At 42.9% G+C, this 20,054-nt stretch overlaps 1 protein-coding gene across 1 annotated transcript; it reads left to right on the top strand.

Moving 5' to 3' along the window:
- The first annotated feature begins 12,509 nt into the window (after positions 1-12,509).
- Positions 12,510-19,244, top strand: NDUFA6 (NADH:ubiquinone oxidoreductase subunit A6). Its single transcript, XM_079141253.1, has 3 exons — positions 12,510-12,685; positions 18,113-18,228; positions 19,041-19,244. The coding sequence occupies exons 1-3, from the start codon at positions 12,547-12,549 to the stop codon at positions 19,170-19,172; spliced, it is 387 nt and encodes a 128-aa protein (XP_078997379.1). The 5' UTR covers positions 12,510-12,546; the 3' UTR covers positions 19,173-19,244.
- The last annotated feature ends 810 nt before the right edge of the window (positions 19,245-20,054 follow it).

Genomic DNA, 20,054 nt, shown 5'->3' with positions numbered 1-20,054 from the left:
GACAAAGTCTCACCGAGTTGCTTAGGGCCTCACTAAATTGCTGAGGCTGGCTTTGAACTCGTAATCCTCCTGCCTCAGCCTCCCAGATGACTGGGATTACAGGTGTGTGCCACCACACCCAGCCTAGAGTTTTATGAACTCAACAAAATGTACAAATCTGCAGGTAGAATGGATCAGGGAAAAAGAAATAAGACACAAATAATCAGTATCAAGAGTGATAAAATAACTCCAATGCATATTCTACAGATACTAAAGTGATAAGGAAATATCACGAACGTTATGCCTGTGAGTTTGACAACGCAGACGAGGTGGGCAAACCCCTCAGACTCCAGTCCCAAAGGCCATGCGCGGGAAATCCATCACCTGCAGAGCTGTCTGCCCACTGCAGACGTGGAATTCCTTCAGCTTTCTCACAAAGAAACCTTCCAGCTCCACGACTTCACTAGTGAGTTCTACCAAACTTTGAAGGAAGAACTAATACCAATCTTATAGACTGTTCTAGAAAGAGGAGGGAACACCTCACCACCCATTCTATGGGACCAGCAATGCGCTGACACCAAGCCGGACCAGGTTCCTGCTTGTCCTCCTAATCGTCGCTGTCCAGGGCTCTCCTCGCTGCTCTCGGGTGCGCAGGGAAGGCCAGCGCCTGCGGAGCGCGGGCGGCTGGCTCGGAGCGGGCGGGCTGGGCAGCGCAGTCTTCAGACAGCAACATCCAACGGCCTCCGTCCGTGCTTCGCGACACCGCGCGGATTTTCTCTAGGATGCTATTTTGACTATAATGCACACATCAGTAACAACTAATGTATTTTTTTTTTCAGTCCAGGAAAATGTTTGCTAAACGGTCAACTAATGAAATGCACCAATTTGAACTCTGCAATTTTAACACACATTAATGAGTATTCTCATTAGTGCATCCTAATCTTGCCTCAAAGACAGTTTAGTAATAAATGATTTTGAGTAACACTGGCAGATTTATTAAAAAATATTTTTTAGTTGTAGACAGATGCAATCTTTCTTTTATTTTTATGTGGTTTTGAGGATTGAACCCAGTGTCTCACATATGCCAAGCAAGTGCTCTACCACTGAGCCACAACCCCAGCCCCCTGGCAGATTTTTTTTTTTAAAGTTCTGCATAATGGTTGCACCCTATATTTTTTTGCAAAAAAAAAAAAAAAAAAAAAAAGACAAAATCTGTAACAATTATGCTGTGAAATATGGTTAATAAAAGAAAACTACAACATCCCTCAGAAACATGGGCACAAATATTATTAACAAAACCTTATCAAATTGAAAACAACAACATATGAAAGGACAATGCACATTATCAATGGAGTTTACCCCCAGGAATGCAAGGTCAGTTCAACATTCAAAACTCAATCATTGAAATTCACCACATTAATAGAGTGAAAAAGAATGAATGATCATCTCAACAGGTGCACAAATACATTTGACAAAATCAGTATCTATTCCTGGAAAAAAACAACCAACCAAAACAAAACCTCCCTACAACCCAGGAGTAGATAGTAGTGTCCTCCACCTGATGCTGGGTATCTAGGAAAACCTTTGGCTAACAACACACTCAACGGTAAAGCACCCACTGCTTCCCACCTAAGTTGAGGAATGAGGAGAGGATGTCTACCCTCGTCACTCCTGTAGAATGTCACACTGGAGCTCTCTCCAACAGCCTGTGAAGAGAGAAGTAAATGGCAACCAAAGTGGAAAGGAAGAAATAAAACTGTATTTCAGGCCACATGATAATGCACAAAATCCTATGGTATCATCCAAAATGTTGCTAGTATTTGGCAAGTTTGAAGGATAAATTGGGTGTGGTGGCGCAGGTCTCTAATCTCAGTGACTCTGGAGGCTGAGACAAGAGGATCACAAGTTCAAAGCCAGCCTCAGCAAATAAATGAGGCCCTAAGCAACTCAACTCAATGAGACCTTGTCTCTAAATAAAATATAAAAGAGGGTTGGGGATGTGGCTCAGTGGTTAAGTGCCCCTGGGTTCAATCCCCAGTACAAAAATAATCACATTTCTATATATAGCAATGAACAATTGGAAACAACAACAACAACAACAAAAAAACACAACAATTTAAAAGCATCTAAAATATATAATAATTAGGGAAAAAGTCTGACAAAAGGTGTGCAAAATCATACAATAAAAACTACAAAACATTGCTAAGGGAAATTAAAGAAGAATTAAATATATGAAGGGATATACTATGCTGTGGAGTGATATTGGCCAAATTATATTGTTATACTGTGTGCATGTACAAATATTCAAAATAAAATCCCATCATTATGTACAACTATAACACACCAACAAAAATGTGGAAAGAAAACAAAGGAGATACACTATGGTATCAGAATGAATCAGAAGACTCAACATTGCCAAGATGTCAGTTCCATCCCAATTAATATAGAAGTTCAGTGTAACTGCAGGGAAAATTCCAGCACACTTTTTTATGCAGTTTCTTAAATTTATACAGACATGCCAAAGACCTAGATAGCCAAATTATTTTGAAACAGAATAATTCAGGACAGTAGTCAAGATAGTATGAGACTGTTGATGTCAAGTCAGACAAATAGAGCAATGGAAGAGAGCAAAGTCCAGACACAGACCCTGATGTTGTAAGCCAGACTTCAGACAAAGGTGCCAATATGATGGAGTGGAGGAAGTAGAGTCCAGGAAGAATGGATGGACCTGGAACAATTGTCTATTCTATGGACAATGGACTTGGATTCAAACTACAAGGCACATACAAAAATTAACTCAAATCTGATCACAGACCTAAAAGTAAAATATAAAACTTCTAGAAGAAAACATAGTTGGGTGCTGGGGATGTGGACAGTGGTAGAGCACTTGCTTAGCATAGGCTAGGCCCTGGGTTCGATTTTCAAAAAAAGTATAACACTTGTGTACCACGTGCAAGGCTCTGGATTTGATCCCCAGTACGACAAAAGAAAAGAAGAGCTGCGTTCGGTGGCGCACACCTATAATCCTAGAGGCTCAGGAGGCTGAGGCAGGAGGATTGCAAGTTCAAAGCCAGCCTCAGCAACGTAGTGAGACCCCAAGCAACTTGAGATCCTGTCTCTAAATAAAATATAAAAAGGGTTGGGGATGTGGCTCAGTGGTAAGTACTCCTGGGTTCAATTTCTGGCACTGAAAAAAAGGAAGAAAGAAAGAAAGAAGAAAACAGGAAAAAAATCTTTGTGACCATGAATTAGGCAACCGTATTTCAGATATATCACCTAAATCATGAGCCCTAATATCTGGTATTGATAAACTGAATATAATAAAAATAAAAATCTTCTGCTCTTTTAAAGACACTGATAATGAAAAGAAAAGCCTCAGGCTAGAAGAAATTCAGGCTGCATACCTAATAACTGTCATCCAGAAAATTAAAGAACTCTCAAACTCAATAAGAAAGCAAAAACCCTAATTTTTTTTTTTTTTTTTTTTTTTTTTTTTTTTAGTACTGGGTATTGAACTCAACCACTGAGCTATATCCCCAGCCCTATTTTGTATTTTATTTAGAGACAGGGTCTCACTGAGTTGCTTAGGGTCTTGTCATTGCTGAGACTGGCTTTGAACTTTTGATCCTCCTGCCTCAGCCTCTCAAGCAGCTGCGATTACAAGTGTGTGCACTGTGCCTAGCCAACACTCTAATTTTTAAAATGGACATTTTATTTGAACATATCCTCAGTGAAGAAGATAAACAGATGGCAAATAAACACATGAAAATATGCTTGACATCACTGGTCACTAGTGAGATGCAGATTAAAACTATAAGATCTCAGTATTAGACTGTCTCAAAATAAAAGGCCTGGCCCCGTGGTGCATGCCTATTAATCCCAGCAATTTGGGAGGCTGAGGAGGATTGTAACTCCAAGGGCAGCCTTGGCAACCTAGTGAGACTCTGCCTCAAAATTAAAGATAAAAAGGGCTGGGAAGGTAGCTGGGTAGTAAAGATTCATGAGTTCGATTCCCAGTACTCAAACCCCCCCAAAAAAACCCTGACTGCAGCAAGCACTGATGAGAAGTGGAGCAACGAAAAGGCCGCTCCTGATGGAGGGAGTAGAAGATGATAAAACGGCCACTTGTTAGAGCTGGGAAGTTTCCTTAAAATACCATAGAGCTACCCTATTACCTGGCCCGTCCACCCCAGGCCATTCCACTCCTGAGTAATGAAAGTATGTTTCATACAAACACTTGGACACAAATATACATAACAACTTCAGTGTAATAGCCAGAAACTGGAAACAGCATAAATGTCCATCAGCAAGAGGGTTAATAAACAAATTATGGTACACTCATATAGTGAGATATACTCAATAAAAGGAATAAACTGTTTTGCACAACAATATGGATCAATTTCAAAATAATTTTGCTGATGGAAAGAAGCCAAATGAAGAATACATACTGTATGATTCCATTTATATGAAATATTACAAAATGCAAATACCTTTGGTAACTGATAGCTCATCAGTGCTTGCCTGGGGCTGGGGATGCAGATAGGGAGAGATGATAAAGGGGCCCAAGGAAACTTTCGGGGGTGATATGTTCATTCTCTTGTGATGAGGTTTGCAAGTTCAAGATCAGCCTGGGCAACTTAGCAAGACCCCATCTCAAAACAAAAAATAAAAAGGGCTAGGGATGTAGCTAAGTGGTAAAAGGCTCCCGGGTTCAATCCCTGGTGCTGCTGGAAAAAAGAAAGGAATGAAAATGATAAAAAATATGGAGGATAAACCTTGGAAGCTGAATAATCATATAATATGAATATTGACGGAAAGTCAAGAAGTAATAAAAGAAATAGTCCTTGATTCCTTGAAGAGAAGAAAACTGTGACTCTTTAGATCACATTTTTTTGTTATTTTGTGAACCCAGGTCCTTGCACATGCTAAACAAGCACTCTACTGCTGAGAACACCCAGACCCTAGATCACACGCTTTTAAATTAACATAATGAGACAAAAGTAACACAAAGGGTCTCATGTGTATCATATGTATGTATGTCCTGGAAAGATTTTTGAATTTTAAGAAGAAAGCATTAAGGCAGGAAAAAAAAAATGTCACTAAATCTCCTCTGACATTAAGTATTCCTGCTTCGTTATTATTTTGTAATACTATACTAGTACAGTGAAGTAATGTTCTAGAGTTTTGGGAGAAAGTCATTGTGACTCAAGAATTCTATGCTGAGCCAAGCCAGCAGCAGTGTCAGGACACCAGAAAGGTTCTCAGGAGCCACTGAGTCCAGATATCAGTGTACTCGGTCTCCCACTCCTACCCAAACCAGAGATACAAGGAAGCAGGTCTTAAATAATAAATCTATGATGTGCAGTAAACAAGAAGTGGTGCCCTTGTTGGACAAGAAGTTCAAGGAATCTCAAAAAATGGAAGTGCAAACAGGACAAGGTTGACAGAGGAAACCAAAGTACAAAACCAGGCACGGGAGGGCCTCGCTGAGAAGGGCAGAGTCTCTGACTACTCCCCAGGGTGACAGATCTGGGAAGAGAACCCCCAGAGGCATGGCCCAGCGACCTCCTTCCTCTAGCCACACCCTGCCGACCTACAGGAGTGGCCCAGGTAATCCACTGATCATGCTTGCACCTCTCACAATCTAACCGTTTCACCTCTGAACATTCTTACACTGTCTCAGACACGAGCTTTTGGGGGGATGTTTCATATCTAAACCACAAACTCTATAAACAAAAGAGCTAATGACTAAGGAAAAGAATTAACAGGGCAAATGAAAGGAGGCTTTACAGTGTGTTAGCCAGGACAGATTAGTCTTCCATATTGATGTCGGTGACCCCTGGTGTACTTTATATGAATCACCTTACGGAACGTGACTTACATATGTCTGGTTTGGGTAGGAGTGGGAGACCGGGTACACTGATATCTGGACTCAGTGGCTCCTGAGAACCTTTCTGGTGTCCTGACGCTGCTGCTGGCTTGGCTCAGCTTAGAATTCTTGAGTCACAATGACTTTCTCCCAAAACTCTAGAACATTACTTCACTGTACAAGTATAGTATTACAAAATAATAACGAAGCAGGAATACTTACATAAGGGGACTCTTTCTATGTTCCTTCAGGTAATTATTACAACATCAAAAATCTCCCGAATGAGGAAAGTGTTCTTTTTACTCAAATTAAGAGATGAAAGATGAAGCAAGTTTAAATATGTGTGGGTGTTTACGTATATGTATAAAATAGACATGTACACACATGTATAAAGCAGCTTGTATAGCTGACATTTACTTTTGTAATTAGTTGTGCTATTTAAATTTTTTTTTTTTTTAGTTGTTGATGGACCTTTATTTCTTTTTATTGGTTGATTTACATGTGGTGCTGAGGATGGAACCTACACGTGCTAGGCAAGCACTGTACCACTGAGTCACCACCCCAGCCCACTTGTGCTATTTTAAAATAAAAATTTTATTCAGAAAAAAAAGGAGGCTTTAAATAAATATCATTGATATTACCCAAAAGATAAGAGGATATGGCACCTGTGAAGTATGAGTTGGCCATTAGGGTTAGATGAAAATATGGTTGATGAAATTTGAGCTCCACTTAGGCCCCTTGAGGACCTAAGTTTCAGTCTTGAGGGAGTGGCTTGTACTAGATTTATCTTCTCTCACAACACACCAACATAAAAGCAGGACAAAATACATAAAACGGTAACTAGGTACTAGGGATTGAACCCAGGGTCCTCAACCACTGAACCGCACACCAGCCCGTTTTTTATATTTTATTTAGAGACAGGGTCTTACTTGGTTGCTTAGGGCCTTGCTTAGTTGCTGAGGCTGGCTTTGAACTTGCCATCCTCCTGCCTCAGCCTCCCAAACCACTGGGATTACAGGCGTGCGTGGGCCACCGTACTCAGCCGGATGCAGGTTCTTGAGAGACGGTCTCTACATTTACCCTCGGTGTTTTTCCGAGGGTATTTTCAAAAGTATGGTCTGGAGAGAGAAACCAAGGCAGGGATCAGCATTCTTAATGATTATGGGAAGCTGAAGGGCACAGTAGCCAGTGGGACTGGAATTTGAGGAGCAAGGAACCAAAATAGAGAAAGTCATAGGCCAGGAGCCGGAATGTCTCCATAAGGCTGCTCCCCGAGTGTTCGGCCAACCGCGAGGCTCTCGGTGAGCAGCAGGTACCATCTGCTAAGATGTCCTAGCAGATACCAGCTTCTAGAAGCGGGAGCTGACAGATTCAGTTGCAAGTTCTGGGGAGGCGAGACATGGGGCCTGGCCAGAGGGGAGGAATCTTGATGCACTCTCGGGTTATTCAGTGAAGACTCCAGAGAAGCATCATGCCAGGAACAAGGACTATCAAGGAGTACGAACAGAACTAAAGTAGTTCAAGTGACCGAAGACTAAATTCAGCCTTGACGCCTACTAAAAGTCAACATTCCTTTAGAGAAAATAATAATCTGCGACTTGTTTTCCATGTTGTCTAGTTATAACTAAAAGCTCATAAATCTGAAAAGAAGTAGGAAAAGGCAAATGACAAGAAATTACCAACAGGAACAGAAGACCCAGGAATGATCCAGAGTCAGCGGATAAGGACTTTAACACAACTATGAATTATTTGCTAAAGAAAACATTGAAAAGAGAGGCAGAAAGAAAGTGACTCAACAGAGAATTTTAATCTTTAAAAAATTAAATAGTCTGATAGGCAACCTCTGCTGCGGCCCCTGGTGATCCCTACTTCCTGTTTGATGCCCTTGTGGAATCCCCACCTTCTGAGTGTGGTCTGCACTGACTGATTCCCTTCAGCATAAAATGTGGTAGAAGTGAGACGCCACTTCCAAAATAAGATGGAGGGCTGCTGCTGGGACTGAGTGTGGAGCGCTGTGCCTAGCATTTGTGAGGCACTGGGTCTGATTCTCAGTACCAAATATAAGTACATAGATAAAAAAGGCCCATCAAGAACTAAAAATGCTACAAAAAGTTAAGATCAAGACTGTGTTTCCATCTTGGGTGCTCATGCTTACCTCTGAATGCTTGTCATTGAGTAAAAGAGGTGCCATGTCATGGGGTAATCTGTGGAGACCCACGTGCTGAGCGGCAAGACCTGCTGACAGTGATGTGGCTGAGCTCAGAGGAGGACACCGTCACCAGTCTGGCACACATTTTCCATCCCCACCATGGTGGATCCTTCAGTGAAACCACGGTACCAGCTGGCTGCAACCTCATGAGGGACCTTGGGCCAGGGGAACCCAGTTAAGCCTCACCTGGGTTTCTGGACAGAAACAGTGAGACATTTGTTTTTGACATTTATGCTTTAGTTGTAGATGGACGCAATAGCTGTATTTTATTATTTCTATGTGGTGCTGGGGATCAAACCCAGTGCCTCACACGTGGTAGGCGAGCGTCCACCACTGAGCCACAACCCAGCCCCCATAATGTTTTTAACCCAATTCTGAGGTTATTTATTTAAAGACATGGGTAATATAGACATTCCAGGACACAAGGTACAATATCTGATGTGAACTCATTAGGTGGGTTTAACAGCAGAATGGACACAGCAGGAGAGGGAAATAATGTGAGGAACAGGTAGAAGATGCTATGGCGATAGTGAGTACTTTTCCCTCATAGCCAAGTCTTCTTGTGATTCTGCTAGTATTCTTACAAACAGACACACACCATGCGCGAAATACACTAGCTTGGAAGAACGTTTGGAAGACTCAAAAGAATAAAGATGTCACTTCTTTTATATATATATTATTTTTATTGTAAACAAATGGGACACATGTTGTTTCTGTTTGTACATGGAGTAACAGCATACCACTTGTGTAAGCATACATTTACATAGGGTAATGATGTTTGATTCATTCTGTTATTTTCCCCCCACACCCTTCCCACCCCTCTTTTCCCTCTATACAGTCCCTCCTTCCTCCATTCTTGCACCCCTCCCACCCCCCATTATGTGTCACCATCCACTTATCAGCGAGATCATTCATTCTTAGCTTTTTTGAGATTGGCTTATCTCTTAGCATGATATTCTCCAATTTCATCCATTTGCCTGCAAATGCCATAATTTTATCATTCTTTATAGCTGAGTAATATTCCATTGTATATATACACCACAGTTTCTTTATCCATTCATCAATTGAAGGACATCTAGGTTGGTTCCACAGTCTGGCTATTGTGAATTGAGCAGCTATGAACATTGATGTGGCTGCATCTCTGTAGTATGCTGATTTTAAGTCCTTTGGGTATAGGCCAAGGAGTGGGATAGCTGGGTCTTTATATTTTTTATTAGCACATTATAGTTATATGTAGTAGTTGGGTTCATTTTGACAAAATCACACATGCTTGGACTTTGATTTATTCCATTTCAGTCTGTGTCCCCCTTTTCCTGTCCTCCACCCTCCCCCACTCTCCTTCCTCTACTCTACTGATCTTTCTTTTGTGCATTTATTTTTGATTGGTGCTTTCTTCTTATAAAGGTGGAATTCCCTGTGGTATATTCATATATGTTCATAACATGATTTTGTTAAATTCATTCTGCATTTCCTCCCCTTTCCAGTTCCTTCTCCCTCTCTCCATCTCCTTCTGCTCCACTGATCTTTCCTTTATCTTTATGATATCTAATCCCCCCAACTTTCCCCTTATTTTTCTCTAGCTTCCACACGTGAGAGGAAACATCTGATCCTTGTTTGAGTCTGGCTTATTTCACTTAGCATGATGTTATCCATTTCCATCCACTTACCAGCAAATGCCATAATTTCATTCTTTTTTTTTTCATTCTTTATAGCTGAGTAAAACTCAATTATATGTATGTATATGACACTGTATGTATGTATATAAGTGCATACATGTACATATCTATTTATCTGTCTATATATATATAACATTTTCTTAATTTGTTCATCTATGACCTATTGATGGGATCTGGGTTGGTTCCATTATTTGGCTATTGTGAATTGTGTTGCTGTAAACACTAATGTGGCTTGTAAAGCTATAGTATGCAATATTATAGTTCTTTGGATAAATACCAAGAAGCTGGGTCATACAGTGATTCCATTCCAATCCTTTTGAGGAATTCCCATACTGCTTTCCACCAATTTGCAGTTGTACTCATTTGCAGTTCCACCAACAATGTATGAGTGTAACTTTTCCCCCACATCTTCACCAGCATTTATTATTATTTGTATTTTTGATAATTGCCATTCTGACTGGAGTGAGATGAAATCTTAAGTGCAGTTTTGATCTGCATTTCCCTGATGGCTAGAGATGCTGAACATTTTTCATATATTTGTTGGCCATTTGTTTTTCTTCTTTTGAGAAGTGTCTATTTAGTTGTTTTGCCATTTATTGACTGGGTTATTGGGGGGGGGGTTGGCGTTTTTTGAGTTCTTTATATATTCTGGATAGTAATCTGTCAGAAGAGTAGATGGCAAAGATTTTCTCCTATTCTGTAGGCTCTCTTAAAGATGTCATTTCTTATTCAATGCAATCTCAAATAAAAATCTTTATGAAATTACTTTTTAAAAAGTGACAAAAAAAAAAAAAAAAAGAATGGAGAGGCTGGGAATGAATGGAGCTCAATGGTAGAGCGCCTGCCTGGTGTGAGCAAGGACTTTGGTGAGAGACTCAGTATTGCATTAATAAATAAATAAATAATGAATGGAGGCTGGAGATACAGCTCCTGGTAGAGCATGTGCTTAGCCTGTGCAAGGCCCTGGGTTTGATCCCTAGCACCAAAAAATAAAAGAAATTGTTAAAAATATTTGAAAAAAAAAAAAAAGACTTGTTGTAGGAATATCAAAACATACTTAAATCTTGAGCAATTAAAATTGTTGGTATTAACTAAAGGAGACAACTCAATGTAACAAATTGATCCCTGTGTTTACAGCGCCTTGAATGTGATAAACGCATATCATTTTGATTGTGTGATAAAAAAGATTCTCAGTGATTAATATAAAATGGTAATTTTTAAAAAACCTTAAGTATTAATTAAAAAATATTTGCAATCTTGAGGTAGGAAAGATCTTCAGTAAGATGTAAAATACTTAATATATTATTATTATTAATTATTTTCTTTTGCAGGGCTGGGGATCAAACCTGGTACCTAGCATTCACTAGGTAAGCACTCTATCACTGAGTTACACCCCCAGTCACATATATTAATATATAAATTTCTATGTATAGCTAAGTGCAGTGGTTCACTCCTGTAATCCCTGCTACTGAGAGGGCTGGGACGGAAGAATCAGAAGTTCGAGTCCAGCCTGGGATTCTGTCTCATAAATAAACACATTTCTATAAGACAAAACCATAAACTGAAGACAAACAAGAAATAGGATATTTGCAAGCCAGGACAGTGGTGCAGCCAGTAACCCCAGCATCTTGGGAGGCTGAGGCAGGCGGATTCCAAGTTCAAGACCAGTGTCAGCAATTTAGCAAGATTCTCAGCAACTTGGCAAGACCCTGTCTCAGAATAAAAAAGGGCTGAGGATATAGTTCAGGGGTAAAGTATCCCTCGATTCCCAGTATAATAATAATTAATAATAATAATAATAATAATAATAATAATAAACGAAAAAGATTGGGCGATGCGGGGCGATACCCGAGCCAGCTGGAGTCCCACAGCTAAACTCAGCCCTGTCCTTTTTTCCTTCCCCAGCATTTCCAAGGTGCCCGTTAACTGCATTTTCAGAAAGACAGCGCGACCCCTACCCAGGAGTCTGGCAAGGAGGTGACTTAATGTGGCAGGTGGGATGTGCACCATCTGTTTTCTCACCTGTAAAACGGGGATACTAACAGCACCTACCTGGCCTATGAGGTTAAACTACCCAAAAAAGTCAGCGCACCGCCTGCCATGTTGTTAGCTGTTACTTTTTCCATGACAATTCAAGGTTCTCCTAGATGTTCTGAGATAACGTCAGCGATTAAATGCCAGCAGAGAGCTTCTCCAAAAGGATGATCCAAGGTTCTTTCCAGGTTGTTTTGCCCAGGTTCAAACTCCTGGGCTGCTTTTGAGCGAGATCCACGGTTTGGGATGTCAAGTCCTTGTCTGAAATGGGGTGATGCTGTAAGCTACCTCCCGGTGCTCGGAAGTGCCCAGAAGCTAAAGCCAAAAGGCGCTCTAACGTCTATACCGCGCTCCGGAAGAACTGAGCTTAGGAAAATAAATCAGCAAACAACCTGTTGCTGCAGACACCATGTGCCAGGTCAGTGTCACTGCAGCCCAGGTGACATTATCTATCTCGGCAGTCACCTCACGGTCCTGAGACCCTGGCCCAAGGGTAGACAGAGAAACAGCGCCCAGAGACGCTGCAACTGGGCTGGAAGCACAGTTTCCAGGCGCCTGCCCGGACCTCAGAACGACAGTTCAGCAGCCCAACTACTGAGCCGAGTTTCTGCAGATAATCATGCGCAGTCTCCTCACAGAGGCTCCCAGCCAATCGGAGAGCCCCAGAGCCGTCTCCCCACCCCCCGCCTACCGGAGGAGTAGGGGGCGTGGCGTCCCTTTGTAACTAGGACGACTCCCTTCCGGGCGCATGCGCGCGCGAGGGGCGGAGCCTCAGCAAGATGGCGGCGAGCAGCCTACGCGGGGCTGCTGCTGCGGCCAGCACCTCTGTGAAGCCCATTTTCAGTCGGGACATGAACGAGGCCAAGCGGAGAGTGCGCGAGCTCTACCGCGCCTGGTACCGGGAGGTGCCAAACACTGGTGAGAGGCAGCGGCGCAGGCGGGGCCCCGGAAGCAGCTGCCCAAGGTCTCACGACCGAGCCGAGGTCACCAGTTTGGGCAGAGGCGACTGCGGGTGCTTCAGGGAAAGAGGGTCGCCCGAGCTGAGGTGGACCCGACCTGACGGCAGCGCCGAGGTCAGACCGGTCGTGCCTAGCATCCTACAGGGTTCCTGGCGCACTGGGCGCCCTGGTGTCCTTGGTCTCCTAGTTCTTGCGGAGGCCCGGGAGGGAGCGCAGGGACTGGGGACCTACTCATTATGCAGGTGAGGCGCCTGAGGGTACCGAGAGGCGAAGCGAAGCGTTCGTGACTTGGAACCCAGAGTCCACTTTAGAGTTCCCGAAGGCATTTCCGGACACCCGTTGAGTTTTATAACCAAAGCGGCAGCAGGATTCGGGCAGTCATCCAGTTCCCATCACCAGAACCAGTACCTGAACCAGAGAAGGGCGAGATGGCTTCCCTGCCCTCCAGCCTCCCAAGCCTTGCTGGTCTGCCCACTTCTACCGCAGAACCCCTTCCTTCGCCCAGGTGGCAGATTCAGTGCGTTTAGCGTGTGTTTAGAGCTGTGTGCTGAGCTTGTTTTCCTGATATCCCCGAGGGCTGCCTCTGTATTGGATAAAAGAAAGACTGCGGAGAATCCCACCTAAACTGTCAGTGTCACAAATGTGACACTGTCCGTGATTTGTTGTCTTGTTGATATGACTTAGCGTGTTTTAACTTGGACCCTCCCTGCGTAGTCCGAGGGCCAAGGCGTGTTTGATGAGTGGAGCACTGTAGACCCCTCGGTGCTGCCCCTTCCCTGAGAAGCAGCAGAATGCGGTATTAGAATAAGCCTGCACCCTGCTCCAGGCTCTGCCCTTTAGTAGCTATGTGACTTTGGGCAAGTCAGTTCATCTGCACCTCAGTTTTCTCATCTGTAAACTGGGGATACTGATAGTTTCTTCAGAGAGTTACTGTATTAAAGAGGTTAATATATCTAAAGTGCTGAGAACAGGACCGGACACTTGGTTAACACTCATTAAACATTGGCTACTGCCATTGTTTTTGTTATTATGGCTGCTTATAGGGCTTACCCTAGGAAGAGCTTTCATGCAGAACCCATTCTTTGATGGGCAAACTGTGCTTCACAGTCCCTGTCCTCAAAATGACTTTTTGAGAGATTGCCAGTGACCTCAACTTAAACCCACCTGATACTAGAGAGGGAGGACTAAGGAAGATATTACGTGTCTGAGTTGAAGCTGGAACCCATGTATTGCAAGTCTCAGGACCCAGTTCTTTTTAAATCATCCCTTCCCAGGACCTTCCTTCAAATACTGATTGGAGAGAGAATCCCAGAGTCAGAAAGAGCCTGAGAAGTGGGAAAAGAAGGTAGAGGGTTACAGGAGCCTAGAAAGCAGGGAAGAATGGGGGGCAGGGATGGTCAAGGGAGCAAAGGTCAGACCTACAGGGAAGATCAGTGATCTGTAGCTGGTCAGTTACTTATATACATCACTGGAACTCCAGCTAAAGAATCAAATCAAGGATTGAGAATAAGTGATAGAATTGATGATGATTAACATTTATTGAAATGTTTAATGGCCCAGAACTATGCTAAAGACTTTACATTGCCTTATTATTTTGAGGTGGACTTTGTTTCCTGCCTCACAGGTGAGAAAACTGAGGCACACAGACTTGTCTCAGGTCACACTTCAATGAGTAGAAAAGCCAGATTTCAGACCCTGATTATTCAACTCTAATATCTGGCTCTTGGAGCTTGGGGTGTAGCTCAGTGGTCAAGTGTGTGCTTAATGTGTATGAGGCCCTGGGTTCAATCCCCAGCACCAAAAAAGCAACCAAACAAAAATTGGCTCTAGGACTGGGGATATAGCTCAGTTGGTAGAGTGCTTGCCTCACAAGTGCAAGGCCCTGGGTTCAATCCCCAGCACCGCAAAAAAAAAAAAAAAAAAAAAAAAAAAAAAAAAAATTGGCTCTTAACGCCTACTGTAGTTTCTCTAATGCTTCTGGGATCCACTTTGGCATGGGAGCAAAAGGACAGAACTGCCTTTGAATCCCTCCTTGGAAAAAAAAAAAAAAAAAACTACCTGCTGCTTGTTAGCCAGAAGATAACAGGAGACTTTCTACAGAAAGTTCATTCATTTGTACTGTATGGTCAGTACTAGATTCCTAGAATGATACAAAAGTGATAAAACACTTTTTATTCACCCACAAGGCCTTCAGGGATCTTGTGGTCAAGTGAAGAAGGTAGGCACCTAACCAGATACCGCCGTTTACTGGTGACGAGTTCTGCTCCTTCTAATGTTGAAGATTGAATACTAGAGAAGCACGCCAAGGCAAGCATATTAAGCAGGTTTTATTTAAAGGTAATAATAGAGACTTCTCCCGGCAGGAAGAAGGGGGCCATGGCTGATGTTCTAAAGTCCCAAGAAGTGAGTGCAACCTACATCTTTTATAGGTTAAAGTCTCTTTTGTTCTCCAGTTCTCTCCCCTCTGCCTACCTGACTAGGCCTGGTTTTGCATTAAGTGAGAAGCCCTGGGCAGGGGGAGGGCCAAGGTGATTCAGGCAGATAAGGGCCCAAGGGGCATTAATTAGCAGCTCCATGCCTGCAGTCCTTGATAAAGGCAGGTAAGTTTGGTAATCAATGGGCTCCGGAGATCCTTGACATTCCATTCTCCCAGGGGCAGTCTCCAACTTCCAGAGGCAGATAGCTTCATGGCTTCATTTCCTCTAATTGACCCGATCCCCTATTTCTACACTAACTATCTGTCCTTAATTCTGGCTTCATAATTACCTGGTATATCACGGAAGTGGCAGGAGGAATGCTGAAATTGTTAACAGCCAACATTTGTTTCATGCTTTACAAAGTGTTGTTACTTAATTTTCTACCATCTTACTATACAGCAGTTAGGTTAGAGGTTGTTTCCTTTCCTGTAGAGAACATAGGCAAGAAAGCTTTACCCCGTGAGTGTTTTACCCAGCTTGTTTGACCCCTGCCCTGTGTTCTTTTCCTTTACTGCCTTGCTGCCTCCCACCAAAGGACCGCCTGGTGTGAATGCTACCAGAATGAACTGGAGCAAAGGTGACAACTGTGTCATCCTTCCTGATCGCCAAGAGCCCTGCCGACTCAGGAAAGCAGATGAAAAAATCACCTTTCATCCCAAGGGACACCTCCTTATCTTTTGATAAGGATGGGCACTGAGGAAGGGAGCTGCTGGGTACCAGCTCCCATCAGTATCTCTAGAAGCACACTGCCTCTTAAGGTTGGCAGGAATTCCATATAAAAATGTAGGCAAGGCGAGCACTGATAGCAGAGGAAGACACCTCGTATTTCTCCTCTTAAACGAGCACAAGATTGTAAATGAACATACAAAACAAAACAATGAGCCATTTGAATTCTAGGCCTATATTTGCCAGGAACAATGTATATGATTCGCACAGTGCTCATGCCTGATTTTTCCTAAGAGGGAAGATTCCGAATTCCAGGTCCCATATTTGTTTTCATTTGTTTTTGCATCTCTGTCATCCGTCCCTTTCTGTGCTTTTTTTGTGAAATCCCTAATGTGATAAAGTAATGACCAGCTTTCTGGTGGAGGGAACCTAAATTTATACACACTACAGTTTGCCATTTCCTTTGGTACAAATATTCCCACCATGGTTGATTATAAGCTACCAAACTGAAGGCAGATTTGGGAAGTGATTACATAATTGGCTGTCCTTGAGGACCTGCTCCAGGACAACACCAGATACTTCTAGCGAGTGGTCATCTCTGTCATCAGCATTTATTTACCTGTCAAGTCGGGAGGCCAGTTCTCTTAAATACCTGCTATTGTTTATTTCCTGGTCAAATCAGAGACCTTGTTTTCTTTACAACATGGCATGCTGTGTCCTTGGCAGAAGCTTTATCACTCCATGGCTGTCACTAAGTTATAAGTGTGATGAGATTCAAATAGCCCTCATCACTTTCAGAGCCAGTGGTTTTAGTTCTGTAGATCAGAGTGGACAAGTCCCAGCATTGGCCTCAACACAGGGTGTCCTCACCCAGTGAGTACACTGGTCTCCTTAACCACAGTACTAGTTCTAGCCTGTAAGTCTTGTTGTGTTGTCCCCTAGCCTAGTGGGCCTCTCACCCTGTCTGTATTCCATCAGCAAATCCACTGATGGCTGAGTGCCAGGGCTTGAGAATATAAGTGAAACCTAATTTTCAAAGGACATCCACATGCCTGTATGCTGTACAAATTTCAAAGTCATTGTCACTATTTTAAGTGCTAACTTAAGGGATTGGTGAATATTATGATTCTGTGTTTGCAGTCACGGATGACTGTTTCTCCAATAAGAATTTAATACCTAGAGAATTGGAACTATATCCTCTGTCCTTCCCCCAGGAAACCTGCTTGTTGGATTAAAGCCTTCCCTGCTGGGCGCAGCGGTCCACGCCTGGAATCCCAGGCTTGGGAGGCTGAGGCAAAAGAAAAAGTTCAAAGCCAGCCTCAGCAAAATTGAGGTGCTAAGCAACTCAGCAAGACTGTTTCTAAATAAGATACAAAATAGGGCTGGAGATGTGGCTCAGTGGTCGAGTGCCCCTGAGTTCAATCCCCGGTAATGAGGGGAAAAAAAAAAAAAAAAAAGCCTTCCCTACCCGCATAAACCCTTAAGCAATCTCTCAGCTCCCACGTTCATGTGGTACTACAGCCCATGCCACATTATTTTATATAAATTTCAACCCTGTCACCATATTGTGCAGATGGTTCCATATAAAAATGCTATTTCTCGGGGTGTGGCTCAGTAGTAGAGCACTTGCACCACAAAAAAGAAAAGGAAAAGCTAGGTTTAGTGGCTTACGCCACTAGTCCCAGCTACTCAGAAGGCAGAGGCAAGAGGCTCACGGGTTTCAGGCCAGCCTGCACAATTTAGTGACACCCTGTGTTAGTAATTATGTGAACATTTATGGAGAGCTTATTCCATGCTAGGCACTGCTATAAGCATTTTGTATCGGCATCGTCACAACTCTGTGGAGTCACCATCTTATTGTCTCACTTCACTGATGAACAGACTTGGGCACAAAGCTCTTAACTTACACAGAACCGCATAGCTGATGATAACAGCTGGGATTTGAACCCAGGTTGATCACTGTCTTCAACTGGGCTATATCCTGTTTCTTTGAATGCTGTGGTCCTGTCTCTGAAACAAAACGTAAGCTTGATAAGCCACGTCTCACTTCCTCAGCCTTCTGAGTTGGGACTGGAGGCACATGCCACCATACCCAGCCATGTCTCATACAACTTAGGGTCAGGCTGATATTTGGTGCATGGAATGAATGCAGTCTGTACATGTTCAGTGAAATCCACTGACTTACATTTTAAAATCATGTTTTAGCTGTGTAATTTCTATCCCAAATCTTGTTTTCTCTTTAGTGCACTTATTCCAGCTAGACATCACTGTGAAACAGGGACGGGATAAAGTCCGAGAATTGTTTATGAAGAATGCCCACGTCACAGACCCCAGGGTGGTTGATCTTCTGGTTATTAAGGTAACTTGACCCTTCCAGACCAGCTTAAAGGACTGGCCAGCTTATCCCAGGCCTTTCATTTTCCCTAGATAAACATTTTATCTCCAAGTGTGATAAATAACTACAGGTTCAGCCACTACTGCCGTGTTCAGAGGGGTACTTGAACTCCTTGGACTGTAAGACTGTTGAAGGGAAAACCTACTGGGGCTTGCATTTTATAACCAGGAAACACCAATTTGGGAGGCTGAAGCAGGAGGTTTATAAGTTTAAGGCCAGCCTGGGCAAATTAGTGAGACCCTGTCTCAAAATTTTTAAAGTGTTGGGGATGCAGCTTAGTGGTAGAGCACCCCTAGGTTCACTCTCCAAGACTGCAAAAACCAACAAAAAAAAAAAAAAACTAAAAAACAATATAAGGAAGAAGGTGAGCTCTTCTTAACCACCACTCCTGGAAATTACTGCTTTACCCGGATGCCAGGTTAACAGCTGGACAAGGCAGACAGTCTGGGTGTGAGTCCTGTGTAAATGGAGTAAAATTCTGGGCCTGATTCTGTCTTCCTGGTCAACTACATTAGCATCAGTGGGAGCGTCAGTGTGGACCAATAAATAACACACAAGAGATGTTAAGCAGAAACATAAAGCAGTTGTAGAGCTGAATATCTGAAAGACCTCCAAGATGATTTAGACCCACTTCATTTTCCAGATGCAAAAACTTGCTCTATAGGGTATGTATTCATCCAAGGTCATTCAGCAGGTCAATGCCAAGCACAGAACACAATCCTGGACTTCAGTATTGTACTCCTTCATCTTAACCACCTCTCCCCTCACTTGTGCAGGGAAAGATGGAATTGGAAGAAACAATAAAAGTGTGGAAGCAGCGGACACATGTTATGCGGTTCTTCCATGAAACAGAAGCACCTAGGCCAAAGGATTTCCTGTCCAAGTTTTATGTTGGCCACGACCCATGAAGCTACGCAATGGAAAGGTGCATGTTGATATTTATTATATACAAATAAACCCATATGATGGTTGCTTCATGATAGGATTCTCTTGGTGAACCAATTTCCTGCAGTCTCTCTTACCAGGCCTGAAGTGGGGTGTTGGTGCACATACCACCTGTCATTCCCTTTGCTTGAAGTGTCTAGTGTGCTGTAAATTAGACTGGATTCTTCCTCAGAGCTGAACGTTAGTAGACAGAGATGAAACCATCTCTTCGGAAACTCACACTGGATATGAGGCCAGATGGCTTTGTTAAAATTTAGTCATGTTTCCATAGCCTACACCATTGGATGCCTTGGTGATGGGGCACCAGATAATCCAAAATTAGGCATCTCGGCTGTCAGACAGGGATCAGAACAGCACTAACAGGCATGGGAATAGAGCTGACAAGATGGGCCATTTTCCTGCCTGGTTCTGAAGAAAATGGCAGAGGCTGAGCCCTTACCTTTCCATAAGCACTCGTCCCCACAGTGAAGTTCACTTTCTACTCTTCAGAAAGGCTGCTAGTGACCTGCCTATTGGATGCATACACAGAACAGGTAGTGCCAGTGTTTTGTATACTGGTGTAGCTCTAAATGCAAGGAGGATAAACATCAGTGGAGGTTAAAGAAGTGATCCCTATTTGCTTTGGATGGTAGTCTTCTCTGGAGAAGTCATTCCCTGGAGGAAGGGGTTCGGTATCTACAGGTATAATCACTCAGAGGATTCCTTTATTTTTGCCTAAGGAACCCAAGTTTTAAAAGATTATTCTTATGACACTAAGGTAGCTGTAAAATACTAAAGCTCCTAGTAAGGCACGAAACTAGCAAGTATTACTAACCACAGACGAAGAAAGCTTGAGGCTTCAGTTA

This window comes from Sciurus vulgaris, assembly GCF_902686455.1.
Source record: "Sciurus vulgaris genome assembly, chromosome: 5".
NCBI classification, from domain to species: domain Eukaryota; kingdom Metazoa; phylum Chordata; class Mammalia; order Rodentia; family Sciuridae; genus Sciurus; species Sciurus vulgaris.
The sequence above is the reverse complement of the archived record's forward strand: the minus strand, read 5'-3'. Positions and strand labels throughout refer to the sequence as shown.